The sequence below is a fragment of the Alosa sapidissima genome, chromosome 2 (assembly GCF_018492685.1).
Source record: "Alosa sapidissima isolate fAloSap1 chromosome 2, fAloSap1.pri, whole genome shotgun sequence".
NCBI lineage: Eukaryota > Metazoa > Chordata > Actinopteri > Clupeiformes > Clupeidae > Alosa > Alosa sapidissima.
The window spans coordinates 9,882,901-9,907,403 of record NC_055958.1 but is presented as its reverse complement, the minus strand read 5'-3'; the positions used below and the strand labels follow the sequence as shown (position 1 = coordinate 9,907,403).

At 39.9% G+C, this 24,503-nt stretch overlaps 1 protein-coding gene across 2 annotated transcripts in view; it reads right to left on the bottom strand.

Annotated features, from left to right (window-relative positions):
- Positions 1-24,503, bottom strand: part of LOC121685572 (LIM and calponin homology domains-containing protein 1-like) — a 79,946-nt gene that overhangs the window by 28,499 nt on the left and 26,944 nt on the right. The window contains exons 3-9 of one of the 2 annotated variants that reach the window (XM_042066176.1): positions 18,356-18,470; positions 12,827-12,966; positions 10,542-11,172; positions 9,052-9,428; positions 8,186-8,235; positions 7,855-8,010; positions 4,761-4,890 (exon numbers count right to left, since the gene is read on the bottom strand). In XM_042066176.1, coding sequence (XP_041922110.1) covers positions 4,761-4,890; positions 7,855-8,010; positions 8,186-8,235; positions 9,052-9,428; positions 10,542-11,172; positions 12,827-12,966; positions 18,356-18,470 — 1,599 coding nt within the window. The remainder of the gene's footprint in view (positions 1-4,760; positions 4,891-7,854; positions 8,011-8,185; positions 8,236-9,051; positions 9,429-10,541; positions 11,173-12,826; positions 12,967-18,355; positions 18,471-24,503) is intronic. The other variant, XM_042066181.1, reaches the window with a different exon arrangement.

Sequence of the window (24,503 nt, the reverse complement as noted above, 5' to 3'; positions counted from 1 at the left end):
CTGACATGTCCAAATGGGCCTTGATGAAATGCGTCGCTAGACTGTTCATACACATTTTAACGGGCCAAAGTTGAAGAGCTTTTGTCCGTTATTGTTCGTGCAAATATAGGCTGATTCATGTTCCCTTGCATTGTGTAACTGAGGTCCATGGCTAGTCTGGCTTTCATCAGACCAAGCTCAATCTTTTAAGAAATCAAAAAATAAATAGCGGGCAGATCAGGCTGGGTTCACCCAGCCTAGTCCATAGGCACCCGATATTGTTTAATTTTCAGATTGAGATATACACGCTCTGGCTATTCTAAATGCAAAAATGGATTAGGGAGTTATGACAAAACTGTAACTAACAAACTAGATCCTAATAGAAAGCGGTTAGCTTCCCTAAGCTACAGGTAGGATTATAAGGTAGGCGGTATCAAGGCAGTATCAAGCGGACTTAAACTGCCATATCGTGGCGAAAAGTTGTAATAACATTCACGCAGTTCCATGAGTCAAGGAAAGCGCGAATGAAGTAGCCACTTCTAAATGGGACCCACTACACAGTAGCTTAAGGTGTGTTGCTAAAGCAGCCATAATGAAATGAAGGTGTCATTGTTTGGATACTTCACACACACGTGCTTTTTAATTTCACAGACTACAACTACCAAGCTGGAATCAAAGCACATCGATTCCCCTCTCACACCCTGCACGCACTTAAAACAAAATAAACAGGCGTCTCAGTCTCACGCATGTATAGGCAAAACTGTATCAGACCGGTGTAACGTTGGTAAATCTTCCATTGCACAGAATGATTTTGTAGCACGTGCAATAAATGACAGTCGAAAGATACAAACAGTGCTGCTATCAATTTGCTTGGTATAACCGCATTTATAGTTTTCTACAAATGCAATCAATCAAATGGGCCTCCATCACTCAACCAACGCTAACGGTAACATTACCTAGGTCCTTATTGATATTACAAGATTAACGTACCTGCAGTAAAAACCAAGCATGTCCGATAAACATCCTCACTTCATCCTCACTTACACTTCATGTGAACATCGTCCTGTCCTTATTAGATGTTCGCTGCGGTAAATTACAGTCCTTGTAGGAAGTGTCCATTATTTTTTCAACCCACTTTTAACTTCCAAAAAAATTACGTCTCACTGCAATGATGCGCCATCTAGTGGACAAACGACTACTTATCGCCAATACTGAAAATGCAGCCATGATGATGATGATGAATATTTTGGCTTTCTTTTGATCCTATTGAATTTGTAATTATGTATCGGCCGTTCTAATACCGATAGTATGTGGGTGCCTGTGTGTGTGCATGTTTATATGTGTGCACCGCCATTTACAGGCCAATGAGTGTACAGTCACTAAATGTACACATAACCAAATTTTTTTAGCCCCCCCCCCCATGGATGAAATTCTACGAAACTTGGCATACCCCCAGACCCCCAGAGAATGCCAGGTCAATCATACACATAAAATTTGGTGCAGTTCTGAACATCTTAACTGAAGATAGGGGCGATTAAAGCAGAATAATATTGCATTTTCATTTTTGACCGGGGCGGGGGGCGGGGGGGGGGGGCAAATCACAAATGAGTGATTATGAGCCAGGTTGATGTGGGCCCTTGAGACCAACATACCATAAAAGATTCACAGAGAACTGTGTCTGCCCTACCCTCCTTTCGGGGGGTCCAGTCCAGCGGGGGGGCTGCAGATCAAAACGAAAAACGATGGTTCCATGCTATCCATGTGGGGTTACATGCCCACCAAGTTTTGTGTACCCCGGTCTTTCAGTGTCCCGGGAATCCTTGTTGGTGTACGTCACTAAATGTACACATAAATTATTTTATTGTAAGGCCCCCCATGAACGAAAGTACACAAAACTTGGCATGCATTCAGAGGGTGTCATAATGATCCTACACTTTTAATTTCGTGCAGTTTTGACCTTGTCAGCCAGAGATATTGAGATGAAAACACCTAATTATTTGCTTTTTAATTTTTAACTAGGTGGCGCTATACATGAAATAAGTGGTAATGGGATGGGTTGACATGCCCCCTTAAGACCAACATACAAAAAAAAGGTGGACCTCCTAGGCCCTACGGTTCTCGAGATATTCACAGAAAACTGTCTCCGGCCACCTACAGGCCAGTTGGTGTATAGTAACATAAATTAATTTATTGTGTGGCCCCCCATGAACGGAATTCCACAAAACTTGGCGTGCATACAGAGGGTGTCATAATGATCCTACACTTCCAATTTCGTGCAGTTTTGACTATGTTAGGTCACAGATACCTTCAATTACACCACCTCATTTTTACTTTTTTGTGTTTAACTAGGTGGCGCTATACATGAAATGAGTGGTTATGGAATGGGTTGACATGGCCCCTTGAGATCAACATACAAAAAAAAAATGGTCCTCCTAAACCCTACGGTTTTCGAGATATTCACAGAAAACTGTGTCTGCCCTACCCTCCTTTCGGGGGGTCCAATTCAGCGGGGGGGCTACAGATCAAAACGTAAAAAGATGGTTCCATGCTATCCATGTGGGGTTACATGTCCACCAAGTTTCGTGTACCCCGGTCTTTCAGTGTCCCGGGAATCATTGACGGAAATTTGGGCATGCGAAAAAGAAAAAAAAAAAAAAAAAAAAGAAAAAAGAAAAAAAAATCTGACTAAACCTATATGACCGCCGCTTCGCTGCGCGGCGGTCATAATAAATATGATTGAAGTCTAAAGTTTATTAAATCACAATAAAGAGAAAACAAAAATGTCAGGATGTAGTCAGTATGTCAGAATGGCCAAATCGCCAAGAATAACCACAAAAAAAAGTAATTATATAATTCAATAATATATAACAATTTATTTAGCATGCATTAGGTTTGTAGGAGTCTAGTATGAATGCTATATAGTATAGCCTACCTAAACCTTTAAGTTAATTGACCTAACACTGCACTGGTCTCTGTGCCACTAGCATTTTGAAAAGGTTAAAGGGGATGGGGGAATCCTCTGTCACAGTTGTTTCTCTAAGGACTTTAATATCTGGGATGTGAAGCCATGTAGCAACTTCAACAATAAGTTGTGATGACTTTGAACCCAAGATTGTGCTTGAATGCTGTGCCTTGTTGACTTGTTCAATCTACCGCGCACCAAATTACGGTGAGACACTACAGGTGAATAGGGTAAAACATTTTTTTATAGCTATCATCATGAAACTTTCTAAGTTGATTACTTATGTTAAGATGAGAAAAAAATGCTTCACGCTTCAATAAAATCAATCCTTTTCTTCATGGGCACGATGAAGGCCGGAATGGTATAATAGGTCAACACTGCCTCTTGACCAGGTTCCTTAAAGGTTTCGCCAACTCAGACCCCCAAGTATACGTGTTTTCCCTTGGAAAAATAATTTTGAGCCTGGCTTTATCACACGATCTGATTTTGTTTGTTCGCAAATGAGCACATATTATCTTATCATGTTTAAACTAATTAATGAGATAGTAACATTAAAATAGTAAAAACATGCAATACATTTTTTCTTAGTAATCAACTGAGAAAGTTTCATGGTGATAGCTATAAAAAATGTTTTTTACCCTATTCACCAGTAGTGTCTCGCCTTAATGATCTTATTATGCTACTTATGCAAATTGCCAAGTGCAACTTTTAGCAACCAAGTTGAATCCACTAGGCCTATAGATGACATTTTTGCAATAAAACTTTAGGGTACTCAACATTTCTGGATTTACTATTGGCCCTATGGGGGATGTAACTAGACTATTAACAGAATGTGCCTTTGCAACATTGAATGAATGGTTGCTGATAATGGGTAATGTAGATATTGCATTAAAGATCAGCCATTTCTTTCTACAACAGTCGAGAACTCTTTTGCAATTATGTACACACATAATGTAATGTGTGTCTGAAAACTGCTGACCTGATTAAAAAACAATGCAAATGATCTCTGGTATTCGGTCTATAATGGAGTGAAATGGAAATGTCTAAGTGTCTCCAAACTTTTGACTGGTAGTGTAGCTGACCATGTCATGATGGGCAGTACTGACATGGTGAATTTAAGGATCATGTTTCACAATTACTACCATTCTACAGTAGTGTTATTGCAGAGTCATTGAGAATTGAAGCTGTACTGTAAACATGTAAATCTGGCTCTGATACTGTCTGGTGTCTCACCTGCCTTTGACCTCATTGCATGTCACTGCTGCAACGCCAACACAAATAAAAACCTGAGATATTTTTTCTTAATTAAAGGGACACCAGGCAAGCTTGATGCTTTTTCTCTATGAAACTCCCCCTCGCTTGGTCTGAAGCTCTTTTCCTTTTCTTTGCATCTTCTGTCAAGGGTTTTCGCTGCTTCTTCGCTGGCTCTGCCATTATACACACGTTTGCAACAATCGCTAGCGCTTCATTAGCCTGCCTCTGTGTTGTATGCAGGATGTAAACTGATCCTGCTTCGGTCGGCGGGTACGATACACTGAACTTGCAAGCGGGATATTCTTCCTACAGGCAGTAGGGGTGGGCAAGAGAGTCTTCATTCGCCCTGTAATGAGTCATTTAACCATATACTGACTTACGAAGATGAATAATTAACACAAAAACGTTGCCTGGTGTCCCTTTAAAAACTCCAAGTTGCATCGGCCCATTTACTAAGCATTCCAAATGTAACAATCATGGCTTATGATCGGCAAGTGAGCAGGGGCAAAAAGCCAAAATCCCAATACAATAATACATTTAAAAATACAGATCAGAACAAACTAACCTCCTATTTTGGTCCACAGATTCCTTGCTGGCACTGCTGGCTTGTTGCTGCATCCAGCTGTCCTCCAAGGTGCCCAATGAAAATTCATTTGTTGGATCATTATTCCAAGAGTTTCTGCCACTGTTCACCACTGGAATTTAAAAGAGTGAAAGTGAGAAGAAATGACCAAAAATGATATGGAAACTTATTACCATGCCACATTACAGAAACATCCACTAAAATCCTACATCATTATCTTAAATATGGAGATTTTAGTTGTGCTCTGATTTCAGCCAATAACAATTAGATAGAAAATTATATTATAGAAAAGAACACAAATTGTAATTTAAAAAGAAAAATCAAATGGGATTATGAATTGCAGGTTTATTTTGTATGTGCCCCTCAAAGTCATTAAATTGGATTGTTGAACTGGATGGTAACTGCACCAGCTAAAGTACAGGTTCACACTTCACTCATGAAACAACCAACCTTGAAACAAAGGTAATAAGGCTGTTGTCAAATAAGCTTACATCATGTGCTTCTAAATACTTCCTGCTACAAACAAGAATTGGACAGTTTGATTTTGTCCGGCTTGAAATTAAAATATCTTTTAGTGTTTTTTTCTTTTCTTCATGTAACAATTTTGATGTTGTTTTCATTGTTAGTAACTTTTTATTTATTATTTTTGATTTCTCCTCCATCTATCTACCCATGTCCTTGATTGCCTAGCCTTTCTGCCCCCCCATCCCCATCCTCAACACACACACAAAAAAACACACACTTACATCATCACTGTCATCACCTCACATACATACAGCACACTGCTTGCTACAGTAAGCCTCCTCTACATACTTGCTGCACACTGCCCCCCCTACATACACAGCACATTGTCTTCAGGACAGTCCCGGCGTCATGGGGGGGGCTTTGGGGGGCCGGGCCCGTCCTGGAAGTCATCTGTGCCCGCCCTGGATGAGCTTGGCTGCACCAACCAACCCCACTTCCCCAATCCCATAAATTGATTTTGAACAAATTTTAATTAAATGTAGGCCTATATTATAGGTTTGTCAATATAGCAAGTAGCAAATAAAACTTGTAAAATCTGTATTATTCCGTAGCTTATTAACATAAGGTAAGCCCAGCTATCACCTTAATGGAAAGGACGTTTTAGTGGCGCAGTTTAGCCTACTTCACTTCTGCACTAACCCCTGTCATCCGATGACAAATATGGCTTATCGGCTCGCAGGTAGTCTCATATCGTAATTAGTAGAAGTAGGCCTAGTTTCTGGGTTTGTTTGATAGCGTTAACCTTTACTGTTTTTTCTTCTGACCTAGTCGGAGAACATAGGGGAGCTTGTTACCGCTCCCGGGCCGAAGTTATCTGTATGGTCGGGGCTAACTCCCTAACCCTCTATCTGAAAGTGATTAGCAAATAAACAAGGATTTTGGTTTTATCTGCGGATTTATTTTTGCATTACTTTGAATATGACTCGCTCCAGTCTCAACAGCACGTCTACTTTTTCCACACGCATCTCAGTTCTAACACACATCCCCTCTCGCTTTCTCTCTCTCAATCCCTGCGCACGGGGCTCTCTTAATGGAGCTGCACCATTTTACAACAATTGCATCTACATTTTCAGTTTAAGCTTAAACTATCGTGATCAATTTAAGTTCCCGTGCCCCCCCTGGAAAGGTGTAATGCCCGTCCGTGAATTTGTGTCCACCGCCGGGTCTGCTTCAGGATCTTCTCCAACACACATACTCTACATACTTACAGCACACTGCCCCCACCTACCCACACACACACTACACACACACAGTCACCGCTCTACTCCCCTCCCGCCCACACACACTGTCATCACTCACATACATCATACATACAGTACTCTGCTTGCAATAGTGCAGTGCAGTGACTGTGTGTGTGTAGTGTGTGTGTGGGTAGGTGGGAGCAGTGTGCTGTAAGTATACTCGGCAAGCAGAGTATTATTACAGTGTGCTGTAATAATACTCTGCTTGCCTAAGCTACTTAGCAATGCTGCTTTGCGATTGTTGGACTTTTATTTTGACAAGTTGTCGTCGTTCTGTCTTCCACATTCATGAAAGGTTTGGTATGAATGTGAAGTCATGTCTCATGAAACAGTCATGAATGCTTTATGTGCAGTTTATGACAGCTGCTATGAATGTGTTATGAACTCATCCGTCAAGTAAAGTGTTACAGAAATTCTTATACTCACTTCAGATTAATGAGAAATGTAATAACAAATAAATCACAACTCAAAAAATGGAAACTCAGAGAAGCGGTAAATATGTAGAGAACAATTATTTGATTGGAAGGGCTGCACCGAATCCAAGGTTCGGTTTTGAATTCGGCCGAAGGCTTTTGATGGGGTTCAGATTCTACCAAACCTAGCCAAATCCTATGCAGTGTTTCTGCCGCTGCTACAGTATGTGATCAGTAATAAGAGAAAAAAATCCATGAGAGTTACTTTAACTGCAGGAACAGATGTCAACACATAGTAGGCTAATGTTCAGTTGATTTACTGGCTTGCATCTCTCAAGCCTATGTTGCTAACCTTCCTAGGCTGTAAAATTAATGCCTACTGTTGGGTTAATTACATTTGATTAATGGGCTATGCAACCATTTACATCTGGAGATAGTTCTTTCTAGCTAACTATCCAACTCACATCATGTCCTTTTTTGTGTTGTGCCATTTTTTTCATATTCATTTCTACCAATAATGTAAATGAAAAAGGTTCAAATTAGCACAACAGAAAAAAACATGAATAATCTTGTCTATAATGTGACCAGTTCAAGTGCTGAAATAATCATGCTTTGTAAATGTCATCCTTTTCCCACAATTTCACAGTTTTTGGTGATGCATTTCATGCACGCATTACAGGAATTATTGGGAATTGTTCAGTTTTGGATTCGGCCAAATCTTAAATATAATGGATTTGGTATTTGGCAGAATCTTAATCAGGATTCGGTGCATTCCTATTGATTGATTCAAGTACATAGACAACTTAGATTTGAGTTCAAGTTCATCGTTATATTTAGATTTGAGTTCAAGTCAACTGATTTCTTTGCATTGGTCATTAGGCATGGTCAGTGGCACACCTCTCTCTGGTTCTCTAAATCTCATAGCGTTAACAATGTTTCTCCTTTCAGCCTCCAGTTCTGCAGCAGCCTGCTGTCTGCGGACCTCAGTATTCCTCTTTCTCTTCATTTCCTCTCCAAGAAGCCATTCAGTCATTCCCCTATTTTTAACCTGAGCTAAGTACCAGCAAAAACAGAAGTCATATTACAGCCACACACAAAGTACAAATCATTAAGTGTGATAATCAAATGATTATCAGACTCTAAAATGTTAGTCATCTCATGTACCTTTGTTGAGTTCTCATTGGCATATTAGAACAGAAGAAATCAGACAGATATGAAATAAACCAACCTTTGGGTTTTTCAACTTCATCGATTGCCAGCATGGATTCTGACTTTGCCCTAAAATAAAATCAAACTTTAGATTTCATAATGCTTAGCTTGGTCAGTTATAAGAGCCCCTCTCACAGCCTTACCAGGTATGGATCACATATGCATGCAGTGACGGACTGGTAATCTGGAATTTGGCCAGATGCCAGAGGCGGTGCGGGCCCTCGTGGGCCAGCAGGCCAATCAGAGAGCGACATGCGACCGCTTGATTGTAAACGGCGGACCCAAGATCATTTCTCTCGGCCCCACCTTTCAGGCGTCAATTTAAGCCAACTGATTTAAGCCAAATTTCTCTGTTGGCGACAGAGAAAGAGGTCCTAATGAACTTGGATTCAGATGACGCAATAGACAGGGTTGCAGAGAAAAGCAAACTCCTCCGTACCTTGTTTAACTGCATGACGGTAAAACATGTTTTTATTATCGAGCGGCTGGCTCTGGTGGTTTATTAATTTTTTATGAATTGGGGTTGTGCATTGATATGTCCATGTTTTGGTGCTGTTTTTTATGGCATGGAAGTTTATGTTGACCATCACTGGGGCTATCAAAGGTGTGTGTTCTTTCTGTGCGTAAAAAGTTCTATCTGTGAGTTGCGCTGGTGGGTGGAAATGCCAGGGCCGTTTTTTGTTCCCAGTCCGTCACTGTATGAATGGCATACTGCCTGGCCTTCAGTGACATCAATTTGTGTGGGTTGCTGTTTAAATAACTGAATTTTAATCATACATACCATACACACATAAGAACGTACGCATAAACACATAGAAAGCATTAAGACAATAATGGAATGACACATTTTTGATAGCCCAGGAATACATAATACAGCTGTCTAACCACTGCGGCTGCGGTTGTAACATTTCTTTCCTATCTTGATGTGTTGTAGCCTCATCTTCCTTTTCCAGCCAACATTTCTCCATCTCGTCCACATGCTTCCTCTCTGTAGTGCTCTCATCTTCCTTGTTCGTTTGAATCAAATCATCTTTATTCTTCGAGCTCAACTGTTCTGCAAGATACTTCTTCTGATCTGTCCTTTGCCTTTCCTGGTCTCCTGTTAGACACGGGTTACACTCCTCTTGTGTCATCCTCCTATCCATCTCCTCCTGGTATTTCCCATCACTTGGAACTATCGGTTGGTTTAATTGGGGAACATGAGTGATACCAAAGCTGTCCTGCTTGATACCAAAGCTGTTCTGGTCCAGTGTTTTCACCTCCTGGTGAACATAAAATCAGAAAATCTCTTTCACCTGGCTTGCAGTAAATTCTACAGGCATTATTTTCATATTTACTTATCACCATTTTAAAACAAGTGTTTTCTCCTTATTACTAGTTGTGCACACCATTTTGTATTGCAATAATAATGTCTTCACATGCGAAGAAGACAATGGGCCTCATTCACCAATATCTTCCTAAGAATTTTGTTAACTGTTCTTAAGAAGGTCCTACAAAAACTCTTAGGCAGATTCATGAAGGTGTTCTTAAACTTCAGAATCATTCACAGTTTTGTTCTTATCATGCTGAATCCCATTTCTTCTTAAGTTGACAAGGCTTCTTAAGTTGATTGTTCTTAATTAGCATAGGCTAAGGCACAATAATTGAGGCGGAGGCACCAGCTTTCATCTGACCATATGTTGTACACTACGAGCAAGACAATTTGATTACCGCATATGACACATGCTTTAAAATGAAAGCACTGCTGCAGGAATTGAACAGTAAATAGTCGTTATATTTAGTAGTTAGTATAAAAAGTGAAAAAGTGTTATTTGTTGTGTTTATTTATTTTAAAATACCTTAATGCTTTGTAAAATAGTGGAATTTGGAAAGTGGTCGAGGAATGTTTGGAGCCTGTATTGACTGCTGAAATTTTTGGAATTTGGAATTTGGAATTGGAATGTATAAGTGTAGCAAATTTCACATTTTCAGATTTCACATTTGCAGTTGTAGCGTCAAATTTCACAAAATTTGGCATTCCTCCAAGTGATTGTATAAGTTTGGTTATGATTCGACTTTTACATCACAAGATGTGAATAATCAAATAATTACGAACCATGTAAAAACACATTATGTCAGAACGGTCTGTAGATACAATTTCATGAGAATCAAAAGAAAGACCTCAGACTAGTTCAGTTTACTTTCAACTTTTACTTTCAACTTGTACTTTCAAAAATGGTGGGAATATTTCAGATGGAAATGGCTGGGTGCTTTGGATTCGGGAGCTGTCACAGAATCAGGGGGAAAATAATTTTCCAAAATTCCAAATGGGGGACATGAGTAACCAGTAACATGTTAAAGAATTCCAAAGAACAAATAAGGCTACCAGTACTTACAGTAAATTTCCTAGGTAAGGAAGTGAGTCTTGTAGACTGAGTTCCATATGGGCGGGGAGTAACCACGGATGTTAGTCGTGCACTGTTGGATCTTTGAGCATTTGTGGGAAGAGAGGTTGACACCGCAGTCTTGTTGAAATAGGTTAAACTGGGATCTTGTGCTGCTCTCCCAAAAAGATAAGTGGGCTGTTCTGGCAAAATGGTGCTATCAGAACTTTTGTTCGACCCTGGATCTTCCCGAACACTTTGGACTGCCACACTATTGAAGTGGCTAGGAATAGATGTGATACTAGATTTGGGTCTGTTACTGCTGAAATCAAAGTGGTCTTGTGCTTTGGGACTGTTGTTACTTGGTAGGCTTGACAGTGTCTGTGATCTAATTAACCTTTGAGAGGGCAGGGAAAAGCTGTCCTGGGTAGGTGGTTCTGATTCTGATTCTGAAGAGCTGGAGAAATCCGTTGTTATGGCTGGATCAGAGTGGGAGACTGGTGTGTCCTGGGCAAATACTTTATTGACTGTCTCTTTGTAGACTGATACAGGTCTGCCCTTTGACACTGGCTTTGTTTCCTCTGATGACTGAGTGGCCGAGCGTCTGAGTCCTTTGTTGAAAGGGCCCTTCAGTTCCTTCTCTCTGTAACAAAACAATGGAGGAAATGACTGTGCCATGTGATTGTGTTACAAAAAAAACCCAAAAGAAAACAATAAAGGGCCGGGAACGATAACTATAAAGATAACTATAACTGTAACGAAGAAAGCGTCCACATTGACCAATGATAAGGAAAGTCTCTCCTCGTGTTGATGAATGTGATGGCTAAAATTTGATAGATTCTGATTGGCTGTTTCTTTGGATCTTTGGATGCCGGAACTCTGAGGGAACTAAAGGGAAAAATGTATTTCAAACAGAATTCCATTCAATTCCAGAGATATGGTGAATATTTGGTGTCTGGACCTATTACAGTTTGGGCTGTGGATTCAATTTTGCTATTTTGCTGCAGAGCAGCAATCAGAGCAAACACAATAGGATTCCCGCAGCTTCTCTGCTTGGACCCCTAATAATGCTGATACAATTACACATGCCATAATTAAATGTTTATTAAATGCATACACACAGAGGTCAGGGTTTCCGTTGTCCGGTAATTACCGGACATTGGCAGGGAAAAAAATGTCCGACAAAATTAAATCTCTCCGGTCAAATTGTCCGATTGAAATTGGCTAATAATCCCGTCCCCTAACGCAATCTGAATTTGAGAATAAGCCTTAATATGTAGGCCTACGCCTATATTATACGTCCTCTGGCTATGTTTTTAAATGAACAGGCTCTACCGTTTGAAAGTTATTAAACAACACGCATAACCTATGCTGCATTTCAAATAGGAAGCGCACGCTTAAAACGTCCATGTTAAACAACGAACAAATGAGAGGCGGTTCAAACATGGCCAGGCCCAGGCAGACTAGCCTAAAACGTTTTTTCAGAGGCCAGACGCGATGGATGATGATAAATTGGTAACGTCTGAAGCCTCAGATGTCCAGTCAACTCCACCACCACCAGATAAAAAGCAGAAGTGTCGGGCGTATCTGTCGGAATCAGTGACATTGGAAGTGGAGTTGCGGGGGGTGCGGCCGCTCCAAGACACTGTCATTCTCCGTGTACATTGGACATGCAAAGTGTTCTTTACCCAAAGCATATAGTAGGTTTATGCTTTCTCTGTCTATGATCTGCAGGGTTAGGGCCTCCTCGACGAGGCGATTACTGGTCCGTGGATAATTTCTGGCACAATTAAACGGTATCATTGAACGGCGGCCGAAAGAAAAATAAACTAAACATTTCCCAGAATAGGAAACATTTCTTAATTTATTGTTATCAAATAAAGAGGCATAGCATTAGGGGGTAGTGGTGTGAGCGCTCATTCTTGTGCACATCTGTGCAAGTTAAACAGTCACCACTGAGATAACGTGGGTAGCAGCAACAAACAACGTAGTCTTTTTAAAACAACGAACGAAGCGGACTCTTGCTGTCCATGAAAAGATACTGGCTATAGATCTTGTTAGGCATGTTTAAGTTAGGCTAATGAACATGTTGCATTCTATACAGATTATGTAGTTCTTTAAGCTATATAGCCTGTCTCCAGTTTTCCTCAGTTTGACTAATTAAGAAGGGATAATAGGATATTTGACCAGCATATCATCAAAATGTCCGGAAAACGAAACCTCTGCCGGTCACTTTGACCGGCACCATTTTTTTTCTAGCGGAAACTCTGACAGAGGTACAGACATGCAGCCCCTACCTCTTCTCCTGCATCTCAAATGTTGTGGATGTCTCAATTCCTCTGCCACTGGTGATCAGCTCAATCTTCTCTCTTTCCTCTTTCTTCCTCACAATATCAGAATTCACACTTTTCCGCCGATTCTTCCACTTGGTGAGATCCTGTTTATGGATACAAAACAAAACTGTCAAAGAGTTCAACAAAGAATGAAAGCAGAGAGAAAACATGTGTTTAGTGAAGCTTTTATCTGTTATCATATTCATAGCTATAGGGGAGAGCTGGGACAGTTGAAACACTTTTTAATTAAACATAATATACAAAGTGAGCTTTGAACAAAACCATTCAGTAATTATTGCAGCAAAAGTGGGACGTGCGTAATGTTTCATTTGTCCCTCCTGGTCAGGACGGTTGAAACACCATAAGGGGACGAATGAAACATACAGTTTAAGCCATATAAACTTCCCACAACTTCAAATTGTTACTACATCATAAAATTGTACACTACATCATGAATGGTACTCCCAAAAGGTGTTACTTTAGATAGATTGTTGCTGGACTATACGTCTTTGTGAACGTTAACAACTCATCATCGTGAAGCGTGTATGAAGCGGTTATTGAAATATCATGCACTGTGGATGATTCTGCCATTTTTATAGCAAGAACAGTAACATATCCCATTTATATAATGTTTCTATCATGAAAAATGTTGTTTTTACTAGGTTTTTACGTGGGTTAGGCCACTGCACATCCAAATAAGTGCCCTTAACGACCCACAGCCATGGGGAAACTCAACCGCCTACCTGGTGGGCCCAAATATATTTTCATCTTTCTAAAAAAAATGTTTTCCATGTGTCACCTCCATAAATTATTGTATAAACACATAAGTATATTTGTATATTTGTGCATTTACTTAAAATACATGGAGGTACAGCCTGGTCGGGACGATTGAAACAAGTATTTCAATCGTCCCGACCAGGCTGTACCTCCACAAAGACATATGCCACTATAGCCTGTTTTGCTTTCCATGTAAACAAGCACGCAATATGAAAATCTGGGATTGTGGAGAACACTAAATATTCTACTGAATAAGCATGAAGTTGAACCTTTACATGAAAAACTCATTAATAATTGAAAAAAATGTAACTGCTAATGAAGTTTACTTTCGACCATCAAAACTCGTTTATCGGCTGTAACTCCATGATTAAAAGACATAGCAGGAAGATATTTGGCTGATAGAAGGAGGTTAACATGCTCTATGTTTTGACAAAAGGACATCTGTCTATCATCATTGCACTCGGAGAAAACTGGAATGTTTCATTCGTCCCGCGTTTCAATCATCCCGGTTCTCCCCTAGCTATTATTCCAAAGGGGCAGATGTACAAAGAAAGCGTAATTAACACCTTCGTCACTCTGTAGAACAGGGGTCCCCAAATAGTTAGGCCCAAGGGCCAAATTATGTCAATCAAACCAAACCAAGGGCCAAAGCATTCAGGACTAAACACGCATACACCCTCAAACATTTAAAAATGGAAAACCATCGCATATTTCCATATCTGACTCTGACCAAGAACATTTTAATTAACTGCACCTCTGAAAACAAATTAGCAAAATTTGTAGTAAATGATTTACATTACATTACATTACATTTGGCTGACACATTTTTAACCAAAGCGACTAACAACATGGTAAACAGTTTAAGCTTTTTAAAGCAATTCTCTTAACAATTTTAGGACAATTTAAAAAAGGTAGAGTACAATAAGAAATATAGCTGCAAGCAGCAATGCGGGGGCCTAGCAGTGCGCTATAGCAGGAATGGCGTTGCCATGGCATGAGCAAGCAATCACAGCAAGAGGCCAAATTGCACCAATGTCCTTGTGTGTTCTCACAATCAGCTACCATGTCCCTCTACCAAGTTTGGACTTCATACACCAAAGTGTTGCTGAGATGTGAGCTCACTTTCTTTATTACAGCACCCCTAGAGGCCAAATGAGACAACTTTCCTTGCATGTCCTCACAATCAGCTAATATGTCCCTGTATCAAGTTTGGACTTCATACAATGAAGCGTTGATGAGATATGAGCCCACTTCCTGTATTACAGCACCCCCTATAGAGGCCAAATGATGCCAATTTCCTACTGTGTCCTCACAATCAGGTTCCAAGTCCCTGTACCAAGTTTGGACTTTGTACACCAAAGCGTTGCTGAGATACAAGCTCACTTCCTGTATTACAGCGCCCCCTATAGAGGCCACATGATGCCAATTTCCTAGTGCGTCCTCACAATCAGATACCAAGTCCCTGTTCCAAGTTTGCACTTCATACATTAAAGCATAGCCGAGATGTTAGTCCACTTCCTGTTTAGCGGCTTCATCACCATATTTGATTGGCTGTCACGGGCAAACAAAAATGAAATCGAAAAATCTGACAAGTATCGTTTGTGCGGCACGGGCAGAAGATCATCTCCGACAAGTTCTGTGAAAATCGGATGAAATTTGTAACCGCTGAAACTTTTCGTAGAGTTTGGACTAAATCTAATATGGCGGAGGTCCAATATGGCGGAAAGTGACGGGATAGGGGTCGATGAACTCAGGATGGTCCAAGGATTCAGATGCTACCTCAATTGTGAAAATCAGACAAAAGAGTCAAGGATCACGTGCATGAACGCATGTCCAACATTGAACTGGTGGTGGCGCTAGAGTGTTCAATGTATATGCATAAAAATTGCTGTGAGTGATTGGGACAGTATCCTGACTAATGGTATCAAGTTTTGTTTTGTTAACTCAAAGTACCACAGAGATGTTAGTCCACTTGCTGTTTGGCGGCTTCATCGGCATATTTGATTGGCTGTCACGGGCAAACGTGAAATTGAAAAATCTGACAAGTATCTTTTGTGCAGCTCGGGCAGAAGATCATCTCCGCCAAGTTCTGTGTAATTCGGATGAAATTTCAGACCGCTGAAACTTTTCGTAGAGTTTGGACTAAATCCAATATGGCGGAGGTCCAATATGGCGGAAAGTGACATAATAGGGGTCATTGAACTGAGGTTGGTCCAGGGATTCCAGCGGTTCCTGATATGTAAAAATCGGACGCACCGTTCAATGGTCACATGCGTGAATGCAATCCAGGTTTGACCCATTGGTGGCGCTAGAGTGTTGGGCATAGAGTTCTGTAAATTGGTGAGAGTGATCATGGGACAGTGCTGAATCAGTTTGCCAAATTTCATAACTTTAGACCCAGAGGTTCAATTTTCGGCCAGATTTTGACTTGTTGGTGGCGCTAGATGGCTGGGTTTAGAGGTCCGTAAATGAGTGTGAGTGGTCAGTGGAGTGTCCCGAAACTTTCTGCCAAATAATCTGCACTTTTTAGCCAGGCGTTCTATGGGCTGCCATAGACTCCAATGGCAGAATAATAATAGGAAAAGCTATTAACTCAATGGGGTCCTGCAGCTTCGCTTCTTGGCCCCCAATAATAGGAAAAACTAGTAAAACAATGGGTGCCTTCGCAGCTTCGCTGCTAGGCCCCCAATAAGTGCCAAGCCAAGCCGCCGCTGGATTTTCAGTGCCACTGCAAAATTTTCACATAATCAGCAATGTCAAAACATTAAGGCTTACAGTGTAAAAGCACAACAGCCAACGTCATCGTTGAAATTGTTTTGACAGTCATGACTAAGTTCAGTGCATCAAATCCTGGCTTAGCCTCTCATTATTCAGGACATGTAGGCTACATAAAGGTTACGTTACAGGCGATTGCAAAACTGAAGACAAGCCTGCAGCAGCCCATAGCTACTCTACGTTCTGAAGTACGATCTTTCCAACGGAATAACCGCCAAGTTGCTGTGATAAATGGTTCACGAGAATATTAACATTGAACATCTTCACTCAACACATGGCAAACCATATATCACAATAAGCAGCAGTCCTTATCGAATATGAGGATGTAAAGCATGTCTCTGTACAATAAGCGGTTCCTAAGTAATCCGGTTTTGAAATTGCAACACATTTCTGCATGGTTTCCAATTTAGAGCTGAAATTATAACGTATTCTAAAGTAAACTATTATGTCAGTACATTTTTGTAAATTCCGTAGCCATAGAGTATCCCACCATGGTTCATATATGATTCCAGACAATCCCACTTACACAGATATTAACATATATTTCTACTGGGATGTTTGACATTAATGCAATAAAAAGATTATTTCTTGATATAAAGCCACACAGAGGCTAAATCCTCTAGTCTTTTTTCAACATCGGAAAGACAAGAGAATACACTCAATTTAAATAAAAAGAAAGTGTGTTGACATTAAAAGAAGTCAGAGAATGTCTATGAAAACTAGATACTTTGTTGACAATGCCTATAGTTAAAACAATGATTAAAAGGTTTTAATCATCTGGAAATGTGACAAACATGCTTGGACAAAGACCCACGGTTATCTTGCCCCCATGGAGGATGATAAGACCATAATTCCATAAGAACCACTGTTGGAGAGTTACAGACAAAGGTATCATCTTGGGGTCACCAAGTCCCCCAAACAATCTTCAAAAGTGACCTCACTGCTAATAGATTATTTAGAGGGCATGCCAGGTAAAAGCCTGTCCAGTCATTTAATTACCAATGTTAACAGCAGGAGTTACTGAATGGTACAGTGACTTTGTCTGGAAGTGTGGTCTATTGTCAAATGAAATGAAAATTGCGCTCTTTGACTCGTAACACTTTAGGTGTGTTTGGCGTACATAGAAGAATGACTATACTGAAAAGAACCCCATGCCTAATGAGAATTATGGTGGAGGGGCTGTGCTATTGTGGGGCTGTTTTTATTCCCAAAGGCCTTGGGAACCTAATTAAGGTTCATGGTATCATGAACACCAAGAAAAACCTGAACATTTTCAAAGGAAATCTGTCAATCTCTGCCAAAACTTAGTCATGATTGGATCATTCATCAGGTCAATGAACCAAAACAAATGTCCAGATCAAAGAAAATATGGTTTGCTGAACACAAAATCAAGCTTCAGACATTGCCATCTCAGTCCCCTGATCTAAACTCCATAGAAAAACAGTGGGGTGAGTCAAAGAGGAGAATGCACAAGTGTGGACCTAAAAATCTGGACGATCTGGGGAGATTTTGTGAAGACGAACAGTCTTAAATCCCTTGCTTTGTATTCTCCAACTTTATGGGGTGTCACAGGAGAATATTACAAGCTGTTTTATTGGCAAAGGGAGGCTTAAGAAGGCATTACATGCAGGGGTGCCAATAATTGTGAGCAACGTGTTTTTGTTAAAAATATTTATTTCTTTATGAGATTTTCCTTTTTCCCGAAATAAATTTACTTTGTTTCAAGGTTGGGGTTTTCCTATTTTTTTCCATTTCGAGATTACAATAAATCACCAACAGATTATTTTTTATACTGGTTTTTAGTCAACTTTAGCAGAGGTGCCAATAATTCTGGAAGGTACTGTATAATCCCTTCATGTTCGGTTTTTATCAAAAAACCTCTTAGGGGTCAATATATTATTTTGGTCTACTTGTATTTGTCACTGATGAGGACATACTTACGTCTTGCCAGTGATTCTCACTTTCCTTCATTTGTTGCCGGATACTCTGTAGCTCCTCATACCTTGTTGCTGTTGTTGCATTCTGGTTCACTGGGATGTCAGTCATTGATTTACTCCTATACCATGAATATAGGAAGAAATATTTTTAGTGGTACAAACCAAATGTTTTATAGTTTGAATGATATTTTAATTTTCACAGCTCAGTGCAGTCAATATCACAGTGCAATGCAATCACAGAAAGAAAGATAACAACTGTATTTCAACCTGAAACTTCAAATAGGCTTACATGGTTCATTTTGCACCAAATTAAACAAGTTATACTGCTTTGTTGGCCAATTCTATCCTCAACCTAAATTAAGAAAATTACAATTTGGGGCTGTACATGGTGAACATGGTTTGACATAATTGATTTGTAACTGCTGAATTTGCTGATTGTTGTTTATGGCAAGCCGATTGAGCATTTATTCAGATATCTTGATATCAGGCATAATTGTCATGTACATGCAAGCCATTTCTGTCCACTAGTTAACTAGTGAGCCATTTCTGTGTGAACTAGTTAACTAGTGACCGCCAAAATGCCCACTAGTTTACTAGTAAGGCCCAAATTCTCTCTAGTTAACTAGTTCACATGTTTCATATCTTACTAGTTAACTAGTAATGCTAAGCATGTTCACTAGTTAACTAGTTTAAAGACTTCTATATTTTACTATTCAACTAGTAAGGTACAAAAATGTTTACTAGCTGACTACTGAATGTCAAATTCCCACTTGTTAACTTCTATGTAATTTGGCCAGCCGCTTCAATGTCACTAGTTAACTAGTGAACCATAAATGGCTTACTAGCTAGCTAGGTGATGGCAGCAGGCTCACTAGTTAACTAGTTGATGCATCCTTTGTCCAAACTAGTTAACTAGTGAGGTCATAAATGTATACTAGTAAACTAGTTCAAGCCTAAATTCACACTAGTCAGCTAGTGGCGCAGAATTAAAATTAGGAAGCGGAGAATTGAGGCTTTCTATTGGCTCCCTAGGTCCAAATAGAACATGACAACCAATCACAGCACATTAGTTAACTAGTGAGGTCTAAAAAGTGTCACTAGTTTACTAGTGTGCACCAAAACACCCACTAGTGAACTAGTGATGGCAATTTTCATTCGACTAGTTAACTAGTGAGGTGCAAAAAGTGTCACTTGTTAACATGTAAAGGCTAAAATACCCTCTAGTTTACTAGTGAGGGTGTTATGGGCCTTACTAGTTAACTAGTGCCATATATATTTTGTTCACTAGTTAACGAGTTACACCCAAAAAGAGAAACAAGCTGACCATTTTTGTCCACTAGTTAACTAGTGGAACAATTGAAGTCTCACTAGTCTGCATGTGTGCAGTGAAGCAGCTCACTAGTTAACTAGTGCCTGAAACGGTCATTATGCAAATTCTAATGAGAGGGTGGGTAGAAGACTCCAATTGGGTATCATGTAAGAAACCCACCCAGTCTAAATGTAAATTTACTGTTCATAGCCTCGCGATCAGGCCCTGATGGGTGCCCCTAGTGGCTAAGGCATAAAAAAAAAAGTTTTGGTTCCTGTTGGTTGTCAGTTGAGGCCATGGGTCGGTAGGGATTTTTTTTTTTTCCCCAGTGGCAGTAAGGGATAGGTAGAAAATCAGTCCCTCCAGGATTTCTTAAGGTTTTTTGAGACTGTTACGACCTAAAATGCCTGGATGGAAGTTGCGGTGTTTTTAGCTGTTTCTTGTGGAGAAATTGCGGGAGGAAGTGAAAATTGCAAAAATAGTTGCGATTTTTTTTTATTATTATTTAGGGCAATTAAGGTTAGTAAGACCAAAATCACACTGATAATCTTGATGCTTATTAAAAAAGGATAATCAAAGGTAAACAGTAAGGATTACAGAAAATCAAAGTAGGCCTACTTTATTTGTGAAAATGCTTTGACTGAGGTAATTCACAAAGCAGTATAACCTTTCGTAGAACTGTCACCTAAAGAGATGGCATCATGTCATATGCTTCAATACATTCATATATTTTGTAATTCATATTAAGTTCATATCTTTTTAATAATTCATAGTCTGTGGTCTGCATAATTACTAATAGCCAAGTAAGTATCTAGTAATTTCATATTGATTTAAACTATTTGACTACACTTCTGTTTAATGTCATTACATTGGCGGTGTACTTCTAATTGACTGCCTGCCCCTTTAAGGACGTGAGAGTGAAGGCTTGCATCTCACTGTGTTCGGCTACGAGTGTAAATCACTTTTTGCATAGTGCATTACGATATGTGGATGCAATTGGGAATGTCTTCTATGTCATTAGTTAAACTAAATGTTAAAAAAACAACTCGAATGAAATCATTCTTGGATCATAGAAGAGGTAAATGTCTTGCAATTTTATTAATTTCTATGATTTTGGTAGCACTAGACAAACTAACCCCACAAGCTAGCAAACATGACATAAGCTAAAAGGACATATCCAGGTAAACGTTTGCCAATGGGTTGCATAGCCTACTCAAATGTCAGTAAACCAAGTAGGCCTTAATTAACTTACTTTCATAGCCTAGGTAGGTTAGCAACACCAGGTTGAGAGATGCAAGTAAACAGATCATTAACGTTAGCCTTCTAACGTTAGCCTTCTAGGAACGAACACGTTAGGGCCATAGACTGTATATATAGTTTACATATAGTTCTATATATACAGTCTATGGTTAGGGCAGTCTTTGGTGTCATGCAGAAGGTGCAGAAGTAAGTGTGCCATCTGGCTCAATATTCTGCGCGAAGGACTGTTGTGGTAGGTGAAATTTCACGGTGAAACTACGATGATTGGTCAAATTTGCGAAAAAGTTGCGTTGTTAGGACAAAATTGCGAGTGCCTTGGTAAGTGACGAAAACAATCGTCTTCGTGAACAGCTGTGCATAGGCTACTTTGTAAAAGAGAGAATACGCTCATCCCTATACATAACGCAAGGGGTAATTAATGTAATTATAGTTCGCCTTTTATTTGTGGATTTATTTAATGTATTTAGTGTTATTTCTTCCCCAAGCTCATAAAATAAATTTGGGTCGCACATAAATTGACAGGGTCGGTCGAAATGTTTTATGCCTAAAGTGACACACTGCTCTGCAATGGTACTTCAGTAGTAAAGCAGAACCTGCAGTATGCAGTATCTCATATTCTGTCAAAATGTTTTTTTTAATAATAACAGGGAAACCCCATGCTTTAACAAGTGAGCTCTTAGTGATCCACACCAAAGATCACTTCTTGACATTAACCACATTGATTTCAAGTAATACTAACCCATTCTACATTTTTCTTTCTTCTCCCTTACTGTACCTCACTTGTGAGGTATATCATCACCAGTCATCAACCATCCGTGTGCCTGGCCCTCCTCTTACCCATCCCACCTGAAGTCCCATCCTTGACTGCTGTATTACTGTCCCCCTACCTGGATTCCTGGCCCGTACAGCCCCATCACCTGCCTATGACAACTCTGCCCGGATTCTGGCCTGTCTGCTGACCCACCACTGGCCCCATCACAACTTTCTTTCCTGGACAATTCCGACGCCGGACTATTGCACTTTCTCTCACTAAATCATGATTATGCTTTATCATACCGGACACGTAATCATCCCACCTTCTGTAACCTTCACCTCAGGTGCTTTAAACACCATGTCCTTCTCTCCACACCTGACTGTCATATGCATTTGTCATTGTTTATAGACCTTACTATCCGTATTGACCCTAGGCAGATGGGTCAGGCCCTTGAGTCGTGGATCTGCTCGAGGTTTCTTCCTATATGTATCTCCAATTCTAGGGAGTTTTTCCTCGCCCCTGTTACCCATGGGCCTTCCTTCCTTCCTTCTTTCTTTCTTCCTTTTCTTTTCTCCCTCTTTTCTTTTTCTCTGATTGCCTACATTCTGTAAAGCGCCATGATACATGTGTAATGTTTTGGCGCTATATAAGCACAATAAATTGAAATTGAAAGATTCAAGGGATCAACGTTAATATTATTCTTTGTTTATTGTTGCTAGGCAACCACAGACATAAATGCATCCATTCAGTCACGCTTTTCTGATTAATAACTGAAAAACAAAAGACTGTACACATTAACTGCACATGGTTTCAAAAGTAATTAAAAGCTCAAAGATCAAGAAAAAAACTTCATGCACTTCTAAGGAATTGAACCCTGGTCTCCCACATGGTCTCCTGCTGCTTAACCACTTGAGCTAGTCTTTCCACATTGGCATTACTATCATCAATGTTGGTGTTACTGAAGTGTTTTGTTTCTCGGCAACCATATACAAATGCCTCCAGTTTTATCGCGATTTTCAGACTAATAACTGAAAAACTAAAGATTGCATACATTAACTGAACAAAGATTACAGCGATGCACCATAACTTTGTCACTAGAAATGTTATCAAAACATATTTTTATGCTCAAACGATCTTAGTTTATAAAAGTTTGCTCTTTGAACAGCCTGGACGAAGTCAGCCATGTTTTCTAGGTTTCTGAGTCCTAAATGGACCAATCAAAATCCTTGTTCCGCCTTCTTCATTTGCATGCAAGTGTGACATTGCGCACTAGTTAACTAGTGGCCAATGTTACGTCCCACTAGTTAACTAGTGGCACAAAATGCCAGCCGTTTGTGTATTTATTCAAATTCCACTAGTTTACTAGTGTGAGGGGCATTTTTCTCCTGCTAGTTCACTATGGACAATGTTTTGTCCTCACTAGATAACATGTAAGGCTCAAAATGCCCTCTATAAGCCAGTGAAAGGCATTATAATGCAGATATGCTCACTAGTTAACTAGTAAGGCCAAACATGTCAACTAGTTAACTAGTAAATGGCCAATGTGTCACTAGTTAATTAGTAAGAGTACATTTTTGCATTACAAGTGAACTAGATAGCTCCAAAAACAATCACTAGTGTGTGTCTTGTGCGCACTAGTTAACTAGTGAGCTGCTTCACAGCCACACATGCAAACTAGTGAGACTTCAATTGTTCCATTAGTTAACTAGTGGACAAAAATGGTCAGCTTGTTTGTGTTTTTAGGTGTAACTAGTTAACTAGTGAACGAAATATGCATGCCACTAGTTAAATAGTAAGGCCCACAACACCCTCAAACTAGGGGGTATTTTGGCCTTTACATGTTAACAAGTGACCATTTTGGCATCTCACTAGTTAACTAGTGGGGCTGAAATGTCCTTCACTAGTTAACTAGTGGGCATTTTGGGGCACACTAGTAAACTAGTGACACTTTTTGCACCTCACTAGTTAACTAGTGAAATGGAAATTGCCATCACTTGTTCACTAGTGGGTGTTTTGGTGCACACTAGTAAGCTAGTGACACTTTTTAGACCTCACTAGTTAACTAGTGGGCATTTGTGTCTTCACTAGTTAACTAGTGAGCAGTTCTGCCTTCACTAGTTTACATGTAAGTGTCACACTGAAGCCACTAGTTTACTAGCTAAAGTTCCTTTGGCCAGCATGTTAACTTGTGTGCCACATGCAAATGTTGTGGGTGGGATTTCGGATCTATTTGGACATAGGGAGCCAATAAAAAGCCTCAATTTTCAGAATTCACCGCCTCCTAATTTGAATTCTGCGCCACTAGTTGACTAGTATGAATTTTGTCTTGAACTAGTTTACTAGTATACATTTATGACCTCACTAGTTAACTAGTGAGCCTGCTGCCATTACCTAGCTAGCTAGTAAGCCATTTATGGTTCACTAGTTAACTAGTGACATTGACCTACTCCAACTAGTTAACTAGTGAGGAGTTATGCCTTCACTAGTAAACTTGTGCACATTTTTGGCTGTCACTAGTTAACTAGTGTGGCCCAAAAGCCTTCATCTAGCTATCTAGTATGCATTTTGCCCTCACTAGTTAACTAGTGGACATTTCTGCCTCTCACTAGTTAACTAGTGAAGCCAAAAATGTGTTCACTAGTTAACTAGTGAGCATTTTGGCTCCCACTAGTTAACTAGTGTGCATATCTTGGCCCTCACTGTTTAACTAGTTCACACAAACATGGCTCATTAGTTAACTAGTTGACAAAAATGGCTTACATGTATATGACAATTATGTCTGATATCAGAATAAATGCTCAATCGGCTTGCCATAGTTGTTGGCTGTAT